The sequence below is a fragment of the Vombatus ursinus genome, unplaced genomic scaffold (assembly GCF_900497805.2).
Source record: "Vombatus ursinus unplaced genomic scaffold, bare-nosed wombat genome assembly UNPS02014768.1, whole genome shotgun sequence".
Classification (NCBI taxonomy): Eukaryota; Metazoa; Chordata; class Mammalia; order Diprotodontia; family Vombatidae; genus Vombatus; species Vombatus ursinus.
Genome location: NW_020954546.1, coordinates 6,102,760 through 6,124,524, shown reverse-complemented (window position 1 = coordinate 6,124,524; position 21,765 = coordinate 6,102,760). Strand labels below are relative to the sequence as shown.

Genomic DNA, 21,765 nt, shown 5'->3' with positions numbered 1-21,765 from the left:
ACAAAGGACTCATGAGTTACAAATATCATCTTTCCCTGCAGGAATGTAAACAGTTCAACCTTAATAAGTCTCTTATGATTTCTCTTTCCTGTTTACCTCTTCCATATTTCACTTGAGTCTTGTATTTGAAGTTCAAATTTTCTATTAAGCTCTGATCTTTTCCACAGGAATGCTTGAAAGTCCCTATTTCATTGAATGACCATTTCTTACCCTGTAGGATTATACTCAGTTTTGCTGGGTAGGTGATTCTAGGTTGTAATCCTATCTCCTTTGCCCTCCGGAATATCATGATCCATGCCCTCCGGACCCTTAATGTAGAAGCTGGACCCTTCGCTATTTAAGCTGCTGTCCTCTGGACCCTTTCCAGTTGTTTGTACTTCTTAAACCACGGTTCCCAGAATTGAACCCTACAATCCAAATGAATTCTGATAACGGCAGAGTACAGTGGAACTTTCCCTTCCCTATTCTTGGAGGACTCTCTTAATCAGCCTAAGATCACATTATCTTTTTTGATTGCCACATTAAATTGCTGATTCAAACTGAACTTGCTTTCACCTTTTTTTGTCTAGCATATTGCAAGTGCTTATAAATGCTTATTGATTGAATGTTGATTGTGTTTTGCTTAAATCTGTTCTTTGTGTGAATGGAAGATTCAATGGAGGAGAATGGGGGAGGGGCTGTAGGAGAAATTATTCTAATACTTTCTAAAGGTATAAATAAAAGTTACTAATGGGGGGGATAATAGGTTAGTCAATAAACATTTATTAAGTGCCTACTCTGCTAAGGTAGTAGTATAAACTATTCCTTCCTCCAAAACTGGAGGTGCACTCTCCCACAAATACAGACCTATGGGGAGGGGTACAAACAGAAAATACAATGTTAGTAAGGCCACCCATCAGATTGCCTAAGATGACAGAAAAGGAAAATGATGAACGCTGCAGGGGATGTGGAAAAACAGGTACACTAATGCATTGTTGATGGAGCTGTGAACTGGTCCAACCATTCTGGAGAACAATTTGGAATTCCACTCAAAGGGCTATAAAACTGTGCAAACCCTTTGACCCAGTGATATTGCTACTAGGTTTGAATCACAAAGTGATAAAAGGAAAAGGAAAAGGAAAAGGACCCATATGTATAAAAATATCTACAGCAGCTTCTTTTGTGGTGGCAAAGAATTGGAAATGGAGGGGATGCCGATCAATTGAGGAATGGCTGAACAATGTATGACATATGATTGACCAAGGGGATGGCTTCAAAAAAACCTGGGAAGACTTAGATGACCTTAAGTGAATGAAGTAAACAGAACTTGGAGAACATTGTACACAATAATGGCAATATTGTAATAACAATCAACTGTGAAAGACTTAACCAAAAAAAAAAAAGAAAGAAAGACTTAGCCAGTCTGATCAATACAATGATCCACAACAAATCCGAAGGACTCATGATGAAAAATGCTATCCACCTCCAGAGTGGGAACTGAAGAACACTGAGTCCAGATTGAAGCATATTTTCGTTTACTTTTTAAAAATTTTTCTTGCTCTTTTTTCACAACATGGCTATTGTTGAAACCTGTTTTGCATGACTTCATGTATATATATGTGTGTGTGTATGTGTGTGTGTGTGTATGTGTGTGTATGTATGTATGTATTTTCTCTCTTCACCCTTACCCCTCTACCATGCATTGGAAAGCAAGAAATATGATATTCTTCATAAGAAGGGCAGGATGAAGAGAGAAAATTGGGAACTGGAAATAAACATTTAAAAAATAAAAATAAATAAGTAAATGGCAATGTTAGTGAGGGAAAACTCTAAGGGACACTTGTGGCTAAGGCAATTCATGAATCCAGAACTTCAGATCCTTAGTGTTCTCTCTCCAGAGAGCGAGAGACAAGTAGCTCCACCGCTCAAGCCCACCCACAACATGCAGCATTGAAGCTGGACTGGATGCTCCCCTGGGCTCCCTCCTTATAGGACATAGAGCTTCCATTGGAAGGATCCAGCCACGGCACTTGGCCACTCAACTACTTGGTGGCAGTAGTATGAATGGCATCAGTAGTAGAGACCCCCAGAGCAGCAGTGGCCAATGACAATGAAAGCTGCAGATGGATGCAGTCACCTGAGGACTTTGTGAACTTCTGAGAGTGTGATTCCTCTTGGCAAAGAGAATGTTAACTTTAGAATCTATGGTACCAATCTTCCAAGCATGGCTGAGCATTACAACTTCATCAGGACTCTTGGAAGAGAGAAAAGGACTCTCATGGGCAGGAAGTGCCCCTTTACCATTCACGTTCCCTACACATTCATCTCACCGCTACTGCACTTTATACTTGAGCCCATCTGCCTCATAGACATTTTATTTGTGAGAGAGTTCATCCCCAGGTTTTGGAAAGGATGTTTATTATTAGTTATTGTTGATGGGAAGCATGTTGGTGGGGCATCAGGAACAACAGTACTAGACCATGGCCCCTCAGAGTTACCTCTAGAACCCTGAGAGACAGTAGGAGTAAGCCACCCTTGGGAGTTTCCATCTGCCAGTGCAAGTGTCCATTTGGGAGGGGTGGCCTGTGATGGGGCAGGGAGTGGGGGGCTGCTCCACAGAGTAAGCATAGCTTCCCACTGTCTTCCTATTACCCCGTAAAGACTCTTCAATGAGCCCCAAGTTGAAGGAACAGAGTAAGAAGTTGCTAGAAGTGCCATAAGGTCTAAGAAGTCTGGAAAGATTAGTTAAAATAGCCCTTACATATTCTTTGAAAGGGTCTTTCTCATTGGCCTTCTGGGCCCCACCCAGAGACCTGCACCTTTATCCCAAGTCATCTACCTAAATCAGGGGAGTTCTTTACTATTTACATCTGTCTGGTGTCTGCCTACCAGAGGTGGAGAACCTGCAGTCTCAAGGCCACATGTGGCCCTCTAGGTCTTCAAGTGTGGCCCTTCGACTGAATCCAAACTTCACAGGACAAATCCCCTTAATAAAAGGATTTGTTCTGTAAAATTGGACTCAGTCAAAAGGCCGCATTCAAGGACCTAGAAGGCCACATGGGGCGTTGAGGTTGCAGGTTCTCTATCCCTGGTAAGTCCTGGCCTGGGCGTCTAGGTGGCGCCATAATACAGAGTACCTGGACCTAGTAAGAAAGAGTCCTCTTCAAATCTGGCTTCAGACACTTACTAGCTGTGTGATCCTGGGCAAGTCACTTAACCCTGCTTGCCTCAGTTTCCTCATCTGTCAAATGAACTGGAGAAGGAACAGTATCTCTGCCAAGAAAACCCCAAATGAGGTCACAAATGGACATGACTGAAAAATGACTGAACAATTCCTGGCCTATCACACCTTGTCTTTATATTTCTGAATAAATGACTAGTTTTACACGTTATCCAAGTTGACAGGAGATGGCGCTAAATGGTAGCAAATGCCTTGGGTTGCCCATTAGACTCATCTCCCATCGAAGGAAGGATGGGAGATGGAGAAGGGGACAGATGAGAAAGAAATGGAGAAAAGCGTTCAAATGGAAAACTAGAAAGGAGAAGGGGAAGGAGACACTTTAGCTTTATGATCTTCCCCACTCGTCAGTTCCTCCAAATTAAAAAAGCTTTAAAAACACAGAGACAAGTGAATGTGGAAGCCATCCCAAAGATACTTGAAGAAGAAATTTGTCCTTCCCTTCACATTCTTTACTCCTCGGGAAGCAGTGCCATTCCTATGATGCCCAGAATTTTGAAGAAAACTCCATAAATGCTGAGGACAAGATGCCTGAAAAAAGATGCCTTTGTAAAAGATCTTTCAAATAACAATTTGCAAAAATCAAGTCCAAAATCCCTGCACTGAACGTTACTTTTAGGAAGCCTCAAGAAATTATTAGAAATGCCAGAAGATGGCGCCCTATGTGTTCCTGAAACTCAGGACTACAGAGAAAAGTTTCATTTCAGTCTTAGTGTCTCCCCTGGGACTCTGACCCCTTGGACGTCTTCTTGTCCATCTGTCTTCTTTTCTCTTTGGCAAGGAGTTGTCTTCTTTCTCCATTATATTGCTGTATTTTAACCATCCCAAAACTCAGGAAGCTTTTCTTTGATGAGCACAATAACACAGAATTTTAGTCTACAAAGTGTGCTTGGGCGCCCTTAGCCTGTCTCTTAACAGAAAAGTGATGGACTCATGGCACAGATTGAGACTTTTTTTTTTTTAAGCATGACCAGTGCAGGAACTGTTTTGTCTGGCTATGCATATTTCCTATATATATTTTCTTTTATGGGAGGGAGAGGTTGGAGGAAAAGTAAATCGATTTTTGTTCATTAAAAAAATAAGATTACATTTTTTTTAAGGCAATTGGGGATAAGTGACTTGCCCAAGGTCACACAGCAAGATTACATTTTTAAAAGTGTCTTCATGCAAGTGATCTCATTTAATCCTCAAGACAAACCTGTTCAAATGATATCAACCCATTGTATATATTAGGTAACTGAAATGCAGAAAGTTTAATTGACTTGTCCAAGATCACACAGCTAGCTTATAAGAAAGCATGGACAAGAATCCTAGGCTCCAGGGATCTTTTTCCACTGACTACATCTTGCTTGCTTTCTCTCCTTAGTGGAACAAAAATGAGAAACTTTTCTTGGAAGATAATGTGTCAAAGAACAGGAGTTTTATTTTTCTTTTAATTCTGAAATAGTTTGGTTTTGCAGCTGTTCCACAGGGTCATGTATAGGTATAGCCAGCTTTTCACTATCCAGGGAATGATGATGCAGCACATCTATTATCCTGGTCAGTTTGCCTCCTTCTCAAATTGTTGGAGCCATTCCCTAGCTCATTGCATTGACAACACTGAGGGTGAGCAGGAAGAAAAAGGAGGACTTTAGACTGAAATGGGTGAATTTTGCTTCTCTAGCAAAAGGTTTGGTGGGGGAAGAGGTTTGCCTCTTAATATTTCCTTCTCTAGACCTCTGTTCCCTGAGAAGTTTCAATGTGAAGAATTTAGAACTTGTTCTGATCTCCGGATTTCTAGTCTCGTGGTGGATTAGACATCAATCCACATTCCTAGCACATGAGTACTTTTCTCTCCCTTCTCCAACCTCACAAGCTCCTTTGCCCACACCAGCAGTCTAGCAGGGTCTGGCCCTTGATGCTGCCCTTTCCCCTTTATGAAGACCTAGGACCCTCTTTTCTCTGAATTTGTAGTGGTTTTTATTCTCCTCCCACCCCACCCCCCCACACACTTTCTCTCTCTTTCTCTTGAGAATCTACTTAGTTGCTGAGGCTGTTTCTGTCTGTCTCTGTTTCTCTCTGAATCTCTCCATGTCTCCCCCCCGTTCAGGCCTCCCTGCCATCAGTCAGTGTCTTCTCCTCTGACAAAAGCCGCCCTAGATCTGGGCTCCCTGGGGAGGAGGGGGGGTGGCTGGGTCTGGCAGTGAGAGACGCTGTCTCTTCATGGTGCTACAGTCCCTCCCCCACTGAGCATACAAACGGGCTTTATCCTGCAAACAAACACGCCCCTCCATCACATCCCCAGCTAAGCAAGCACGTGGCTCGTGGCCCCCAGAGTGGGGAGAGGGCAACAGCGACAGTGCGCAAAGCCAACTTCAAACACGTTGTATGTGCCTCAGTTTCCCTTTCTTGGTCTCAACTTTAATTTTGCCACCTGAGCTTCCAACTCTTGATCCACCTTAATCTTCAGTTCCGTTTTTGCTTTCTCTCTGTTTCTGAGCCTAGGCATATATCCTATGTTGCCATTCTATCTTCATTTTTATTGCTTCTTAGTTTGGCCAAACTCCAAACTAACCTGTAGACATCTTACCCAAAAAAATGTTTTGTTTTAAATATCACATCTCTTTATCTTCTTAGGCCAGAGGAACTCTGGATGAGTAAGATGAGGATCCAAATGCATGTCTGGAGCTAACTAGATTGAAGAAGAAAGAGGATCTTAGGTGACACCAGTTTAAGGGGTAAGCTATGTGAACAGGAGAAAGAAAAGAAGAACTCCTAGCAGCTGGAATCCTGAGCCAGAGCCAGGGCTCCCTGTGTAACTGACTGCATATACCAAACAGGGTCCATCCTGCATGCCTAATAGGCTATTTAAGGAACTGGCTGCTGACATCCAGGGCACCCCCCCCTTTTCCTCCTTCTCCTCCCCTCCTCACACATACTCACACCCATCCAGAGCCACCTTAAAAGCAGGAGGCAATTGTAAGTATCTGGCCAGTAAGTGGAGTTGGGACTGGATAATGAGATAAAAGATAGAGGGCAGGGAGAGAGAGAGAAAGATTTGTACAGGGGGGCCAGACAACACACACACACACACACACACACACACACACACACACACGTAGAAATAGAGTCCCCTGGAGAGTCCCCAGAGAGACACAGAGAGACATTAAAGGAAAAAATAGTTGGAAAGATAGATCTATACAGGGCACTATTAGGATTTCCTGTGTGTGTTTCTTTCTCCTCTCTCCTCTCCCTTTCTCTCTCTCTCTCTCTCTCTCTCTCTCTCTCTCTCTCTCTCTCTCTCTCTCTCTCACCACAGAGTCTACCTGTGCCCCCACAAACTCCTGTCTAACCTTCTGTACCCCCTTCCAGAAGACCATGCTGCTATTTCTTAACCTCTTGTTAGAGCTGGTCCGGATTCTGGCTGCAGATGGGGGTATGTACATTTGTGTTTATTTATGTCCATGTTTGTGTCCGCATGTTTGCAGGTACGCTAAGGGGGGAGGAGGGGTGAAGGGGCTGAGATGACAGTATTCTAGAAAAGGGACGAAGGAAGGGAGGAAGACCCTGACCCCTACCCAGGTTTTCTTCCCCATTCCTGATCTTTTGCAGCTCTCTCTCCTATTCCAAGTGATTTTGGAAGGATAGAGAGTAAAAGGTCGGGGGTGGCAGGAAAGGTTAGTAATAGATTCCATCACTACTGCAGCTTTGGCCCCCCAAGCTTTCCTTATTTAAGAAGTCCTTCAATTAATAGAAACAGCTGCTTTGAGGGGGGGGGGGAGTGTGAAGAAATGAATGAATAGGGATTGAGTTCTTACTGTAGCCAGAAAAAAACCAGTACCTGCCCAATTCTGTCCCTGAATCCTTGTCCCAGAGGTCTCATACCCAGAAGCATGGTAATGCCCTTTCTTGATTCAGCTAGGGATGCAACCCAACAATGTATTCCCTCTAATAAGGGACACACTAGGGTACATGAAAATAAATTGGGAAGAGGTGGACAGTCACCACTACTATCTTTCCAAGGGCAGGAAGGGTTGAGTTGGAGGAGAGAAAAAAAAAAAAGCTGGCAGATTCTTAGTGGAGACATTCTGGAACAGAGGGTTTCAACTCCTCAGAGTCCTGCAAGAAAGAAAGAAGGGAAGTGTGACAGAGTCCTTCAGAGACTGTCTTCCTGTGGCTTTCTGAAGGACACTAATGACTTTGATTCCCTGATAATATTGATTAGTCTGGCTTAGTTTCCTATCCCACCACACCCTTCATACCTCTGGATGCCCTTCTCTCCCAAACACTCTAGATTCCCTCAAATGACTCCCTTTTGTCCTCCCCTTGTCACACTAATGTGGAATCTAGGGAAATAGGACTGGAAATGGGAGCTAAAATTTATATCAGTCTGGAAAATGAAGAATCTAGTATCAAAGAGATTCCACAGGAATAATCTCCCCTGCAACCCCCAACATAATCTAGCTCTAGGTGAAAACTCAGAAGCCAGGCAAGAAGGGCCCCTGGTGTCTCTCTCCACTGCAAAGACAGGCTGGGTATGATCCCTTCATGTGACTCAGCTGGCAGCTCCCATCTCCACACACAATGCCACTTTCATCCTGTTCTTACATGCCATGGCTCCCCCTGCCCGCCCACCCTCACCCTAGACCCTGCACGAATTCCTTCTTTCCCTTTATCATCTGGAGATCTGGAAAGTGGGAGAATAGGGATTGTGGCTTTGAGATTAGGGAGTTTCCTATTGAGCTGCCAAAAGTGGTGCTGAGCTGAAATTCACAGATGTTGATTTGCATCTCATTAGCATTTTATTCATATTGTGTCCCATAGCCAAGGAATCCCTTCAACCTCTGCCTTTCTACCCTAGTATCTTTGAGTGCTTTCCTGCCTCACAACCAGATATTTCATCTTTCCCCCTATATCCCTGCCCCCCTCCTCCATGCTGGGGAAAAGAGGGTTGGACTTACTGCACATTTGCATCCAGATTAATTTTAGCCTTCAGCTTTCCCCTCTGTTTCCACCCCCCACCCCATCCAACACATTCAATCCGCAGGGTTTTTAAATAGGTCCCTCTCCCTTACCCTGACATTTCCTTGCTAGGTCTCTGGTTTCACGACTTCCCTGGGGAAGGTTGAAGAAGAAGGGGATGAAAGAAATAGAAGACAAGGGGGGTATGTGGAAAAAAGAGAGAGCAATGAGACAAGAAGAAGAGGCTTGGGGTACTGATCAGGGGCAATGTCACAGCTCCAGTTCCTCTTCTTGCAGGTTCACATTGGACGTATGAAGGTAAGATCAAGACTCAGTTTTCCTCCTATTTCCTAACTTTGTTTCTGGTAGGGAGTGGATATACCCTCCAGACTTCGGGAGAGCCCAAATCCTCCCCCTAGCAGCAACTTTCCCTCTCTCCTCTCCTTCCCCCCATCACCTTTCCTCACCTTCCAGTCTCATCTCTCTCATGGTCTCATGGTCAATTTGCCTCAAGAAAAGAGAGTTCTGGGGTCCCTGGTGACTAAACTTATGAAGACGCTAATTTTTCCCCCACTAACTCAAAAACCAGAATCATAGAGTTAACCAATCAAACCTTCACCCTCTAACTCAGCAAAAGGCTCAAAACTTATTCTTTCAGAGGGATGAAATAGAGGGTATTGTGGCATCCAGTAGAGTGGGGCAGGGAGAAGCTGGTGGAAACACTCAAACTTCTAACTCCCCATTCTACCACAACCTTCTACCCAAATCAACCCCATTCCTTAACCTCAATTGAGATAGTACATGGAGCAATAGAGAGAAGAGGTGACAAGGCTTGGGAGCCAGTCATCTAGTGGACCCTGGGGTGGGCGGAACCTAACTCTGGCTACTCTTTAAACTTTTCTGGTCGTTGACTCCATCGTTGACAGAAATTCAGAGCAAATGTCAAGGGCTCTGATGAGGGGAAGAGAAGCAGGGCTAGGAAGATGGGACACCTTAATCCCATCTCCATTTAGTGGGGAGACATGAAAGGCTTGGTTCACCCCATATTTCTGGGGCTTACAGTCTATTCCTCATCCTGCCCCATCACTCCTATCTCAATGTACCCATGGGCTTTCTTTTCCTTTCTCTTCCTGATCCCCATTACAATTATCCTAGTCTTAGGTTATTGTCAGATCAAGAAGAACAGCCACCATTTCTATTTCCCAGAATTGGACTCCCCACAGACTTGAAAGGGAGGAACTGGGGCATAAAAAGTAGGGGACAGTTATTTTGCCTCCCAATTCCTGTATAACACAGATTCAATATAAGAGTGGGGAGTTAAGCAGAAGGCATATTCTTCAACACATTTCCCTGGATGGGATATGGTATCTGGAAACTGGAAATGGCAGGTGGGCACAGAAAGATAGGGTAAATGTCCTTGGTAATTCTTTATTAGGCCCACATGGTCAGGACCATTGGCCAGCCACTTATCCTGAATGTGGGAGCAATGCCCAGTCTCCTATCGACATACAAACTGAAAGAGTGCCATTTGATTCAGAGCTGCCTGCCCTGAAGCCCCATGGCTATGACCAGCCCGGCACAGAGCCCTTATCTTTGCACAACAATGGACACACAGGTAAAAGAGAGGACAGGGTGCCTAGGCTTTAGATCTAGTCATGGAGATTTCATAAAAAGCAGGAATCACTAAAGTGATTCCTGGTTCTCTGGAAGTTTCACCCTTACATTTGGGGAAATGAGGGTGGGATCAGGACCCTGCACTTTTCAGTCAAGATGGCATCAGTCAGCCTCCAAGCAAACCCCACAGATGGGTTTGCAATGTTCACTGCTGTCCAGCTCTGGGAAGGAGGGGAAATGTGCTGGAATGTGAATTAGCTAACCAGAACTACTTGCCATAATGGGGAGGGAAGAACAGATTGGCCAGGACTCCCAGAAAATTATGGCAATACCCAGGGGTGAGAAGAATCTATCCCAATGATGTTCCCCTTATTCTCACAGTGCAACTGTCCCTGCCCCCCACTCTATACCTGGGGGGGCTCCCCCGAAATTATGTAGCAGCCCAGCTGCACCTGCACTGGGGCCGAAAAGGGCAGCCAGGGGGGTCTGAGCACCAGGTCAACAGTGAAGCCACAGCTGCAGAGGTACTGGGAGACAAGATGCATGGACTTGAGTTGCTGAAGGGACAGGGTTGGAGAGCACTGGAGGGAAACCAAAGACCGGGGATGCTGGGAGATAGGGTTGGGGAAACATTGGAGGCGGTGAAGCCCGGGAACTAGGGATGCTGGGAGCTCAGGAGACAGAAACACTGCACTAGAGACACGGGGAACATCAATCCTCTCTCCCCACAGCTCCACATTGTCCACTATGACGCCGATTCCTTTAACAACCTGAATGAAGCTGCTCAAAAGCCTCAGGGACTAGCTGTTCTGGGCATCCTCATTGAGGTCAGGGGTCCCCTAAATCCCCTCCCTGCTGCGTCCCTTACTTTTCTCCCCTCAACCTTAAGTCTTTCACTTATTTCATTTCCTATATCAGCTTGTTTCCTTCCATAGCGTGGGGAGGAGAGGGTGGTGGGCATACAGTGATCACCATTCTGTTCAAGGAAGAGATTAAAAAAAAAAATAAGTCAACCCTGATTATCCTAGAATTATCCCTGGAATGTCAATGACCCCAGACTCCATATCCTCAAACTATCATCTCCCCATTCTAGGTAGGTGAGAACCAGAGCCCAGCTTATGAACACATCTTGAGTCACTTGGAAACAATCAGGTATAAAGGTAAGCCCCAAAGAAATTGTAGTAGGATGGAACAAGGTTAGCTCTCAGGCAGACTTAGAATTGTAAAATTAAAGTATTTTAGATATGGCAAGGATTTTAGGAATCAGTAAAGCAACTCCTTTCTGATGTATAACATCCCCACAAGTAGGTATCTAGCTTTGAACACCTCCAGGGACAGGGAACTCATTATCAACATGAGGAAGTCATTCTGGTTTTAAGACAATTTCAATTCTAAGTTCTTTCCTGGGTTGAGCCAAAATGTATCTCCACCTCCTCCCCCTATTTGATTTTAGTTCCTAATGGTAAAAGCAGCTTGGGATCAGGGAAGACTAAGCAGGACTGAGTTGTCTCATTACTTGGAAAGCACCGAAATTCATGTTTGGTTAAGGCAGGAGAACAGTAAGAGAGATGAATTTTGGCTAGTGCTCCCCATCCCTTCCCTTGGAGCAGCTAGACAGTGAAGTGAATAGAGTACTGGGCCTGGATTCTGGAAGACTCACCTTCCTAAATTCAAATCTGGCCTCAGATATTTACTAGTTGTGTGACCCTGCGCAAGTCACTTAACCCTGTTTGCCTCAGGTTCCTCATCTGTCAAATGAGCTGAAGAAAGCAATGGCAAACCACTCCAGTGTCTGTGCCAAGAAAACCTCCAATGGGATCACTAAGAGTCAACTGAAATGACTGAACAACTCCTCTTTAATCCTCTGTCTTCCTTAGGTCAATCCACCTTGGTGCCGCCCTTTAATGTGGGAGGACTGCTTCCTCCAGAGTTGGGGGAATACTACAGGTACAATGGTTCACTCACTACCCCTCCCTGCTACCAGAGTGTTATCTGGACTGTCTTCCGCAGAAAAGCTCAGATTTCTATGGAGCAGGTGAGATGAAGAGGTAGACTGGAAGGGGTGAAGGATTTGGCAGTTCTATCCCCAATACCTGTCTCTTTCCGCCAGTGACCCCTCAACTGTTCTCCCTTTCCCAGTCCTTTATTGTATACTCTGCCACCCTCAGCCCCTACTACTCCTTTTCCCTCAGCTGGAGAAGCTACAGGAGACTTTGTTCACCACAGAGGAGAACAGTCCCTCCCAGTTACTGGTCCAGAATTACAGAGCCCCTCAGCCCCTCAACCATCGACTGGTTGTTGCCTCCTTCATCCCAGGTGAGGGTGCAGAGAGTAAGGAAAAAGGAAGGGCCCTGAAGGGTAGGAACAGGGAAACCACTGGAGAATGAAAAGCAGTTGGTGGGATTTAAGATATACAGGCAGTGGGGTATAGAAATCTATCCTGCCCTACAGGCAAATAGAAGGGAAAGGGGAAAAGAAAAGAGGCAGGGGGAGAGATAGAAGGGAGGGCAGATTAGGGGAAGGGGTATTCAGAATGCATGCCATCTTGGGGTGGAGGGAGGGATGAGATGGGGAGAAAATTTGGAACTCAAAATCTTGTGCAAGTGAATGTTGAAAACTAAAAATAAATAAATTAATGAAAGGCAGTTGGGGAGGTAAAGGGCTCCAAGATTGCCACGAGTTCTGAGACTCTAGGGTGCTGGAGTTGCTCTCCTGAAAGATGAAATCGGACTGGTGAAAACACGATCTGATCTGGCTACTCTTCCTTTGCAGAAGGAGCCTTGTATTCCACAGGTAAGGCAACCCTTACCCAGCTTCAAATGGATAGCCTCTGTGTGTGTATATGTGTGCATGTATGTGTATGTGTGTGTGCATGTGTGTGTGTGAAGGGCCTGACCCAACTTCACACAGATATCTCCTATGGGTGTGTATGTGCATGTGTGTGTGTGAAGGGCCTGATCTAACTTCACATGGATAGCCCTTATAGATGTATATGTGTACATGTGTGTGTGAAGGGCCTGACCCAACTTCACATGGATATCCCCTATGGGTGTGCATGTGTGTGTGTAAAGGGCCTGACCCAACATCACATGGATATCCCCTATGGGTGTGTATGTGTACATGTATGTGTGTGTGTGTGTGTGCATGTGTGTGTGTGAAGGGCCTGACCCAACTTCTCACAGATATCCCCTATGGGTGTGCATGTGTGTGTGTGAAGGGCATGATCTAACTTCACATGGATAGCCCTTATAGATGTGTATGTGTACATGTGTGTGCGTGAAGGGCCTGACCCAACTTCACACAGATAGCCCCTATGAGTGTGTATGTGTGCATGTATGCATGTGTGTATGTGTGCATGTGAATGGCCTGACCCAACTTCACACAGACAGCTCCTATGAGTGTGTATGTGTGCATATATGCATGTGTGTGTGTGTGTGTGTGTGTGAAGGGCTTGACCCAACTTTACCCGGATAGTCCCTATGAGCGTGTATGTGTGCATGTATGCATGTGTGTGTGTGTGTGTGTGTGAAGGGCTTGACCCAACTTTACCCGGATAGTCCCTATGGGTGTGTATGTGTGCATGTATGTGTATGTGTATGTGCGTGGGTGTGTGAAGGGCCTGATCTAACTTTACATGGATAGCCCCATAGGTGTGTATGTGTGCATGTGTGTGTAAAGGACCTGACCCAACTTCACATGGATAACCCCTATGGGTGTGCGTGTGAGTGTATGTGTGTGTGGCCCAACTCAGTCCATGGTCTAATAGTTCTTTGGCTCTCTCAGGTGAAATGGTGGGTCTAGGCCTAGGAATCTTGTTCGGCTGTCTCTTCCTCTTGCTTGCTGGTTACTTCATTGCCAGGAAAATTCGGTGAGACTACCTTCCAACCTCCTTAGCAGACCCTTATAACAACCTTTCTGTCTCATGAAGTCCCAGCTCTAAACTGTTGCCTGAAGATAGGAATAAATCCTCTGGCTCACCCGCTTTCCCCATAATTCATCTGCTTCTTCCCCAGGAGGAATCGGCTGGGGGAACAGAAGAGTGTTGTCTTCACGTCATCCCGACGCGCTACCACGGATGAGTAGAGACCCTCGCAGATACCCCTTCACCACCACTTTTCAGCCAACCTGGAAGATTCAGTGCTGGGACATGGCAAACGATAGCGGTAGCACTAACAGTTGAATGTCCCTCCTTCCTCCTCACAGCTCCTTGGGGAGCAAGCTTGGACTCCTAAGGAAAATAGCCTGGAAAGCTCTTACCATCAATGGAAAGACGGGAAAAGCCATAGGATTTGTTTTCGTAGATAGGACAATGTTTTTCCCTGAGAAGGAAGAACTAGTTGTACTCAAGAATCCCCTCTTACCTTTCAATATCTTCCCTGGACAGTACAGTCCCTTGGAAAGAGGGTTGCTGTAGGATGGGTTCAAGAATCCATATTCTGAATGTTTTGGGAAATAAAACATTTTTGACCACACCGTAACTCTTATCTTTTTGGCTACTGGATTGGGTGAGGATTAAAGAAACCTGCCTGGCCTATAGTAAGTGCTTAATGTTTGCTGACTGACGGAAAGACAGAAATTGCACATACATAGATTTCCCCAAACCATCTTCTATTTTGAGCAACCATTAAGTGACAGAGGACCCCTATGAAACCTGGGTTATACCAGATATTTGAGAATGTTGGGAGGATGGCAGGGAAGGGTAAAGAGAGAAAAGGGAAATGTTTAGAGCAAAAGTTCTTCACCTAGGGTCTGTGAACTTTTTTTAAAAAAATATTTTGATAACTGCATTTTCATGTAATTAGTTTCCTTGTAATCCTATGTATTTTATTTTATGCATTTAAAAACATTATTCTAAGGAGGGGTCCATAGGCTTCATCAGATTGCCAAAGGGTTCCATGGCACAAAAATTCAGAACCCCTGGGCTAGAGAGACCCCCAGAGGTCAAAACCCTGTGTAATAACTTACCTACTCCCAAAAGCCAAATCCCCATACATAGTTATAAAATTCTTTTTATTAGTCAAAAATCACACTTACTTTGATTAAAAGGATGGGATATGCCATCCCCAGCAGAAAATAATACATTTTATAGAAAAGTCATTCCCTCTTTTCTCCCTCCCCATTCTCCCTCCCTCCCCATTAAAAACTAGAAAAAAATTCCTGCTGTCCGTCCACAAATCCTTATAGGCCATAACCCTCAGTGGCACTCTGGCCCTATAGCACTCCAGGCCACCCCAGCTCTCTCATTGTAGGATAAAAATTATTAAGTTCCAGTCATCCCAGTTTCTGGGAACAGACAGAGAGAGAGAGATGAGGAGCAGAGATTACTATCTCCCTAACACACTCTTCACTCTATTCCCTAGGATCTCTGGCCAGTGGGAGAAAAGGGAAAAGATGAAGGACAGAGGGAGTAGAAGAATTGGGAAAATAGGCTAAGACATTTTGGAGGAAGCAGCTTCAAACTCCTCTCCCCCCAAAAGGCAGTTTGGAGTCTCTGTCAAACCAAAAATGATTTCCCTCAGACCTGAGAAAAAGAGATATCCAATTGGGGTGGGGGGGAGGGAAAAGGGCAGAAGGGATAGATAACAGGGAACTTCTTAGATCCCTGCAAACCCCAGTAACCTCTTTACCCTCAGGTACCCCAATTTTATCTCCTGGGCAATGACTAAGCTAGGCCACCTCCCTTAGCAGCTGTCCATAGTTGGAGATGGAGAGAAAGACAGGAGACAAAGAGGGTGCCCCTGGCCCTCAGGGTTTCCCCCAGGTCCCCTCAGTCCTCGGGTGGGATGCGCAGGGCAGAATACACCATCACCCGACTGTCCTCCTGCCGTCGGCCTGCAGAGGGGAAGGGATGTGAGTCTTGGACAGGATGGGGAAGTGGAAGGACCCAGGGCAACAGGGGGTCCTCAAAGGGTGGGGAGTTTCAAACCCTCTAACCATTGACCGGCTGTCCCCTGGCAGCTCCCGCTGTGGCCTAGAGAGCAAAGGTCAAGAGTGGACAAAGTGAAACCCCTGAGGATGGGGAAGGGGAAGTAGGTGGAAGGGAATTATACAGAGAAGAGTAGCAGGGGCACTAAGGTGGGAGTGGGGCAGGGCTCAGTCTTGGATAGTGGGCAGGCAGGTGGTGGTCAGGCAGGCGATCAATCCAAGTGGTCGGTCCTTACACGAGAGGCTGCGCTGGATACTTCGGAGGGAGCCTCCAGCTGTGATGAATGCCCAGATCCCCATGGATAGAGTAACTGCATAGATGGGCAATAGGCTGGCTTCATACCAGGGATTCAGAAATGTCTAGGGAGAGGGAATAGTGATTGAAGAGTAGAAAATGTTCCCTCCATTCCAACCCCGGCTATCTTCTGAGCCTTAACAAAACCTTCTCCAGACCTTTCACTTTGCCCCAACAAAACTCAAATAGCGGTACTATGCCTCTTCCCACCGAAATGCTGCTTTTCCTCTTAGCTCGGCCCTCAAGCCCCTGATTCTCTTCTCCCAGAGACACCCATTCCTGACTCACCAGTCCTGATGTCAACAGGTGACTCCCAACAACCAAGCCCAAGGCCCAATATCGTCTCCTCTCACAGGCATCAAAAAACACAATCCCCCAAAAGGTATGAAGCAAAATGACGGCTGCTGTCAGAAACGCTGGGGAAAGAGAAGGGGATCGCTTGAAGTACCTCTCCAACCCTCAACCCTGCTGACTTCCTCCCAGCTCCTCTGGGGGAAGCAGTCTAGAGAGTTTTCCAGGGAGAACTTGATAGGGCATTTCCCCTCCAGGCTGGACACAGCCAAGTGCTGAGAGATGCTATGGTCTAGAATGGAGATTTAGGGAATGGGTCTTACCTGAGGTTAAGAAGTAATAGGGTGAATCTCCATGAATACCAACCACACCTGGACCAAGTGCATCTGCCAAGATGTTGATAACAGAAAAGACGCCGCTGATGATGCCGAAAGATAGACCAGAAACTGAGGAGATGGGCAATCAGCAAGATTAAGAGGGGCAAGGACCATTCACCTGACTTCCTACTTACTCCTCCCACCCAGCCATTCATCCTCTCAGTCCCACTGCCCCAGACTTCATGTGGAAGGGTCTGGTAGCGAAAGGGGAGAGATGAGAAGCCACTGAGACCAAGCTACTCTGCTAGTCACCCCTCCCTGGCTCACCATAGGCCATCTGTCGGATGGAGATGGGAGATCTTCCGTCCTCACTCAGCGATGCTAACCCCTCATCTGCCTTCCTGGAGGGGATATGAGGGAGGGTGGGGGGGCTCCTTTCCCCCAGGGCCCTCCCATAGCCCTCTCCCTTCAATACCCACCCCAACAGCCTGTCCCTGTCCCCCCTCAATGATCTTCCAGCCCCTACTGTGCTCCCACCAATGCCTCGACCCCCTCATCCCCCCAGTGTCCCACTCCCTTACTTAAGTAGCTTGTAGTAGGCAAATCTGAAAACCTCCTGAAGCAGGACTGAAACGGCAGCACCAAAGATGAGGAGGCCATATTGGAGCCGAGTGTCTGACTGATCAGTCACATGCACCAAGATGAACCAGACCACAGAAGCCAAAAGGAGAGAGACCAGCCAAAAAAATGCCCTGAGGAAAGGCCGGGGGGGAAATCAGAAGAAAGGGGAGATGGTATGGGCAGTCAGGAGGCTTAACAAAGAGAGATCATTTAATGGAACAACAAGAAAAGTGGAAGTTAGATTTGAAGGAGGATTTTCGCACGGTAGGAGTCACCTAAGGATTAAGAGAATGAACTGGATGAAATAAGGCTGGCTTTTCTTTCCTGTTAAAGCCCTCATCAGTAAGAGCATCAAGATTAGGCGAGTGACAAAGGTCTGGGCAGGACCAAAGAGTAGGCAGAAAAGTGTGTGTGGGTGTGCCCATTTTAGGGGGAGGGAAGGAGAAACCGAAAGACGGGAAGGGCAGGATTCCTGGGCCCTCCCTTGAGGCGTGGCTCCTCCGGGGTCGGCGCCCCCAGTCCCAAAGAGTCATCTCGGCCTTGGGGGGTGGGGGGGTTCTGCCCACGGAAGGCTCGGGGGGCCTTCAGCTTCCGAAGGTCAACATCAAGACACTGGAAGGTGGGAATCTCTGCCACATGGGAAGGCAGAAGTAGCCAAGAGTGAAGGGATAAACTACCCACGGCCTCCGGACTAGTGGGCCACGTACCCTCTCCCCCGGCACCCACCTTCCTTGCCATCTGATCGTCCAGGGCTTCCTTTCTTCCATAGCCTCCGGCCGCCACCCCCCCCACCCCTCTTCCCTTCCCACGCCCACTCACCCGGCCACCAAGATGATGACCCGAAGCGGGTCCCCGGCCACCGTGACCAGAAAGAGCGAGAAGGCTGGGCCGAAGGCCACGAAAGTACATCCGAAAAAGACCGCGGCACCCATGGCGGGGCCTTGGGGATGGGATGGGGGAAGGTGGGAAGGGGAGCAAGGGGAGGACAGGAACCTACAAGGGAAGGGGGTGGGGGGCAGCTGACCAGTGGGGGGGGTCGATTTCTGCCCCAGTAGGGGCACGGTGCAATGTCACCCCCAGGCCCCGGAGAGGGGGGAAGGGGCGGGGGGGTGGGGGGAGGGGGGGACACTGACGCCCCAGCAGCCGGTCCGCCCGACTTCCCCTACGGAGGCCGAGTTGGGGACATCCCCAGGCCCCAGCCCAGCCCCATCGCCCTCCCTTCTTGTCCCCACCCCCAAGGCCAATGGTGAGATTGTAGGAGGCGTGGCTACAGTTGGGGAGTTGTTTTTTTAGGGAGGGATGTTGCATCCCGGGAGTTGTAGTTCCTAGTTCCTCCAGTCTCTACCCCTCCCTAGGGTGTGGTTTAGTAATTTACGCCAGGTACGGACAAAAGGAACTGAGTTGAACTTGAATTGGGCTTAGAGCCAGGACAACTAGGTTCTGCCTCCAAACCCCTCTTCTCTTCTATTCCCAAGCTCTCTTAGGTTGCAGTTGCTATCAGTAGCAAAGGGTGGTGGGACTCCCACTGCCTCCTGGTAGGCTGTAGAAAGGTTGGAGGTGGGGGAGAGAATGCCTGAAAAAAAACCCAAGGGCTGTTGTGGGGGGCGGGGGGCGGTGTGAGGCACAGTAGGGCAGATGGGGACGCTCATTGTTTTTAATTGAATGGAAGGAAATGGATCGGGGATACAGCAGAAAAGATGAAACTTAAAAGCCCCAGTGAGAATTTACTGTCTTACATGAGACCTGGAACCCAGGAAAGCATCGGAAAGACCTCCATCTGTGAATGTAATAGTGAAAGAAGGAATAATGAAAGAGGAAAGGATGCTCCTTGAAAGGACTGACTTCAAAAGAAGCGGTTCTTATGAAGAACAAGAAAGTTTTCAGTACTGTACTGTGCTGTCTTTTGGTTGACAGCTAACAAAGAAACTCAGCCCCCTTCCTTCCCCCACCCCCACCTTTTGTGTTACACTTCCTTTATTTAGTTTCTGAAGATGTATTTTTGTGATATCTTGTTCTTCAGACTGACTGATGGAAGAACAGAGAATTAGAAACCTAGTTCAAATAGCCTGCACAACCACATTGGGATGGAGCACAGTTCTTGGCAAATAAATGTTTGTTGACTGATTGGAGATACTTAAGATCTTCTAGGGGACTTTTCAAATGTTTAAACGAGCCTTGGGAGGAAGGGAGAACCAAGGGTATCATTTTTCCTGGAATTCATGTGAAGGACTATTGCCAGTCAATACAGAGTGTAAACGAGGATACAGAATGAGGAGATTAGGTCCAGTCAGGACAGAAACACAAAGTTTCAGGGGGTTGGACCAAATAACTTTGGGAGTGAGAGGTCCGGTGTCTACAGAAAGAGAGGTTGACCTTCTCTTTCCTCCTTCTTCCAATCTGTGAACAGGAACTTGGAGCAGAGTTAAGGTGAGGTAATAGTTAACCGAAGAGCCAGGAAGGAAGTTACAGCTGTGCCTAGGAACTTTTATGGGAAATGCTTTGGGATCCAAACGGTGGAACCATCATCACATGATGCATAAATAAGATAGAAGAGAGTCTCAGTCTTCAACCTAGGGGATCTCTTCCTCTCGCAGCCTCCCTCATCCTACCCTGCTCCTCATCTGTTTGTGAGAAAGGAAGAACTTCACTTTTTCTGGCAGGGACTCCAAATTGATGGTCAGATTAAGGAAGGGAAATATCCCCATTCTTTGCATCAGTGAGGCAAGAGGATAGGAAAAATCCATATTGTGATGGACAAAAGCTTAATAGTTAATATATGTTAGAGTAAACGAAAGTAAATCTGTAGAACAAGAAATGTATATACATTGACTCCAAATGCACGTAGTGCCACTCTTCTTTTGGTTCCTGAACAAAACCAAAAGTCATACCAGGTAACAAAAATTTAGATGGACTCTGTTATAAATAAAAAAAAAACCAAGAGTTTCTGGGTAAATAATAATAAATGTATTAATTAGGCTTATCCAGCAAGCAATAAATTGAAGATCAGTGGGTTCTCTCAGTAATCAAACAATGGAGACACTGAATGCCTTAAATACCTTTTGTATAAGGGAATGCCCCTGACAAGAGAAAATCAACCCTGATTGGTGGACATTTAATAAGGAGGTAGGCTAGAGGTCTTCTGCTCCTCCTACTGAGAATGTGGTTTGATTACAAGGCTCAGCCGCTTCCAGCAACCTGGACAGGAAATCCATCTCCATCCAGACCACTCTGGTTGGTTTTCTCCTTCATGAGCTGGGTCACCCTAAACTCTAATGGAGGGGTACAAGCACAGCATTCCTTTCCCTGGGGTAGGAACTCACCTATACTGGATTCTGTTTATATTCCAAATAGAAGTTAGGTCTCCTAGTTGGATGGGATCCTGCCCAAGACTGAAGACCATGTTCTTTGAGGGCTAAGAGCAATTCCATCAATCAGGTCACGTCTTCAGAGACTGAATTTTTACAGGGCCTAGGCCTTAAATGAGGAAATAAAAGAGCCTGCTTCCCAATTTAATAATTGGTTATTAATATAATAGTAAACTAATTTCTCTCAACTTGCAAGAACTCTCATTTTGTTTGCTTATTGTTTGTTAATTCATCTGGTCATTAAATGCTGAGGGTTGTCTGTAATATTCTTTTTTGTTTTTGTCAATGATTATTAAATTTATAATAAAATAAATGTGTTAATGAACAAATAACGGCTTGTTGATTATTCGATGAATTATTCTTCATAAATGGAAGGACAGTCTGAAGTAGAGGATAAAGTGCTGACTTGGAGCCAAAAATTTGGATTTATGTCCTGACTTAACTGTATGATAATGGATAAATCACTTAACAATTCAAAGTCTGTTTCTTCATTTTTATTTTTATTTAGTTATTTTTTACTAGAAAACTTTTTATTGTAGGTGGAGTGGGAGAGTGAGACATAGTTTAGACGATTCCAATTTTGTTGGCAACATCTAAAGCAACATAGTCTGGAGCAAGTTGGACATAGGCCTTCTTCTCTCCATTAGACCAGATCGGTGTGCTGACCTTGGCCATGTCGATGTCACACAGCTTCTTGACCGCCTGCTTGACCTGATGCTTGTTGGCCTTGATGTCCACAATGAAGATGAGAGTGTTGTTGTCCTCGATCTTCTTCATAGCAGACTCAGTGGTCAAGGGAAACTTAATGATGGCATAGTGGTCAAGCTTGTTTCTCTGAAGGGCACTTTTCCAAGGGTATTTGGGCTGCCATGGAAGTCTTAGTGTCTCGGGTTGCCAGAAGGTGAGGGATCAGATCTTTTTCTTTTTGTGGCTATCAACACCCTTCAACACAGCCTTCTTGGCCTTCAAGGCCTTGGACTTGGCTTTTACCTCGGGGGGGGGGGGCACAACCACTTCCTTCTTCACCTTCGGTGCCATCCTGGGGGAAAGGCTATTCATTTTTAAAATGAGAATAGTAATGCTTTTTTCTACCTACCTTGAAAGGTTGTTGTTTTAAGAAAAGTACATTGCAAACCTTAAAGCGCCATATAAATGTGAGTAGTTATTAATTATAGTAGC

The 21,765-nt window shown here is 46.1% G+C and overlaps 2 protein-coding genes and 1 pseudogene across 4 annotated transcripts; 1 reads left to right on the top strand and 2 right to left on the bottom strand.

Annotated features, from left to right (window-relative positions):
* The first annotated feature begins 6,093 nt into the window (after window positions 1–6,093).
* Window positions 6,094–14,244, top strand: LOC114043216 (carbonic anhydrase 14-like). Of its 2 annotated transcripts, XM_027862249.1 has the most exons (12): window positions 6,094–6,175; window positions 6,569–6,632; window positions 8,456–8,476; window positions 9,594–9,773; window positions 10,154–10,296; window positions 10,504–10,599; window positions 10,866–10,932; window positions 11,650–11,807; window positions 11,965–12,088; window positions 12,545–12,565; window positions 13,556–13,640; window positions 13,786–14,244. In XM_027862249.1, exons 2-12 carry the CDS (start codon window positions 6,575–6,577, stop codon window positions 13,853–13,855), a joined length of 1,023 nt encoding a protein of 340 aa, XP_027718050.1. In that variant the 5' UTR covers window positions 6,094–6,175; window positions 6,569–6,574; the 3' UTR covers window positions 13,856–14,244. The 2 variants fall into 2 exon arrangements, with proteins under 2 accessions (XP_027718050.1, XP_027718051.1); XM_027862250.1 differs by lacking the exon at window positions 9,594–9,773 and having other exon boundaries at window positions 6,095–6,175.
* Window positions 14,245–14,765: 521 nt separating this feature from the next.
* LOC114043217 (gamma-secretase subunit APH-1A) lies at window positions 14,766–18,316 on the bottom strand. 2 transcript variants are annotated; one of them, XM_027862252.1, is made up of 7 exons: window positions 18,041–18,316; window positions 17,182–17,352; window positions 16,928–17,001; window positions 16,607–16,729; window positions 16,281–16,408; window positions 15,934–16,057; window positions 14,766–15,604 (listed from the first exon to the last, which is right to left on the bottom strand). In XM_027862252.1, exons 1-7 carry the CDS (start codon window positions 18,151–18,153, stop codon window positions 15,540–15,542), a joined length of 798 nt encoding a protein of 265 aa, XP_027718053.1. In that variant the 5' UTR covers window positions 18,154–18,316; the 3' UTR covers window positions 14,766–15,539. The 2 variants fall into 2 exon arrangements, with proteins under 2 accessions (XP_027718053.1, XP_027718052.1); XM_027862251.1 differs by having other exon boundaries at window positions 14,766–16,057; window positions 18,041–18,315.
* A 2,834-nt stretch (window positions 18,317–21,150) lies between these two features.
* LOC114042742 lies at window positions 21,151–21,624 on the bottom strand (annotated as a pseudogene).
* Window positions 21,625–21,765: the final 141 nt, after the last annotated feature.

Bases quoted from the DNA above. Each gene is read 5' to 3' on its own strand.
- LOC114043217 (XM_027862251.1), bottom strand. From the start codon at position 18,153: ATGGGTGCCGCGGTCTTTTTCGGATGTACTTTCGTGGCCTTCGGCCCA. The intron at 17,353-18,040 runs GTGAGTGGGCGT...GCCTTTCCTCAG, and splicing joins GTCATCATCTTGGTGGCCGG to GGCATTTTTTTGGCTGGTCT. The intron at 16,730-16,927 runs GTGAGCCAGGGA...CCATCTCCTCAG, and splicing joins CATCCGACAGATGGCCTATG to TTTCTGGTCTATCTTTCGGC.
- LOC114043216 (XM_027862249.1), top strand. From the start codon at position 6,575: ATGCTGCTATTTCTTAACCTCTTGTTAGAGCTGGTCCGGATTCTGGCT. The intron at 10,600-10,865 runs GTCAGGGGTCCC...TCCCCATTCTAG, and splicing joins TTCTGGGCATCCTCATTGAG to GTAGGTGAGAACCAGAGCCC. The intron at 13,641-13,785 runs GTGAGACTACCT...CTTCTTCCCCAG, and splicing joins TTCATTGCCAGGAAAATTCG to GAGGAATCGGCTGGGGGAAC.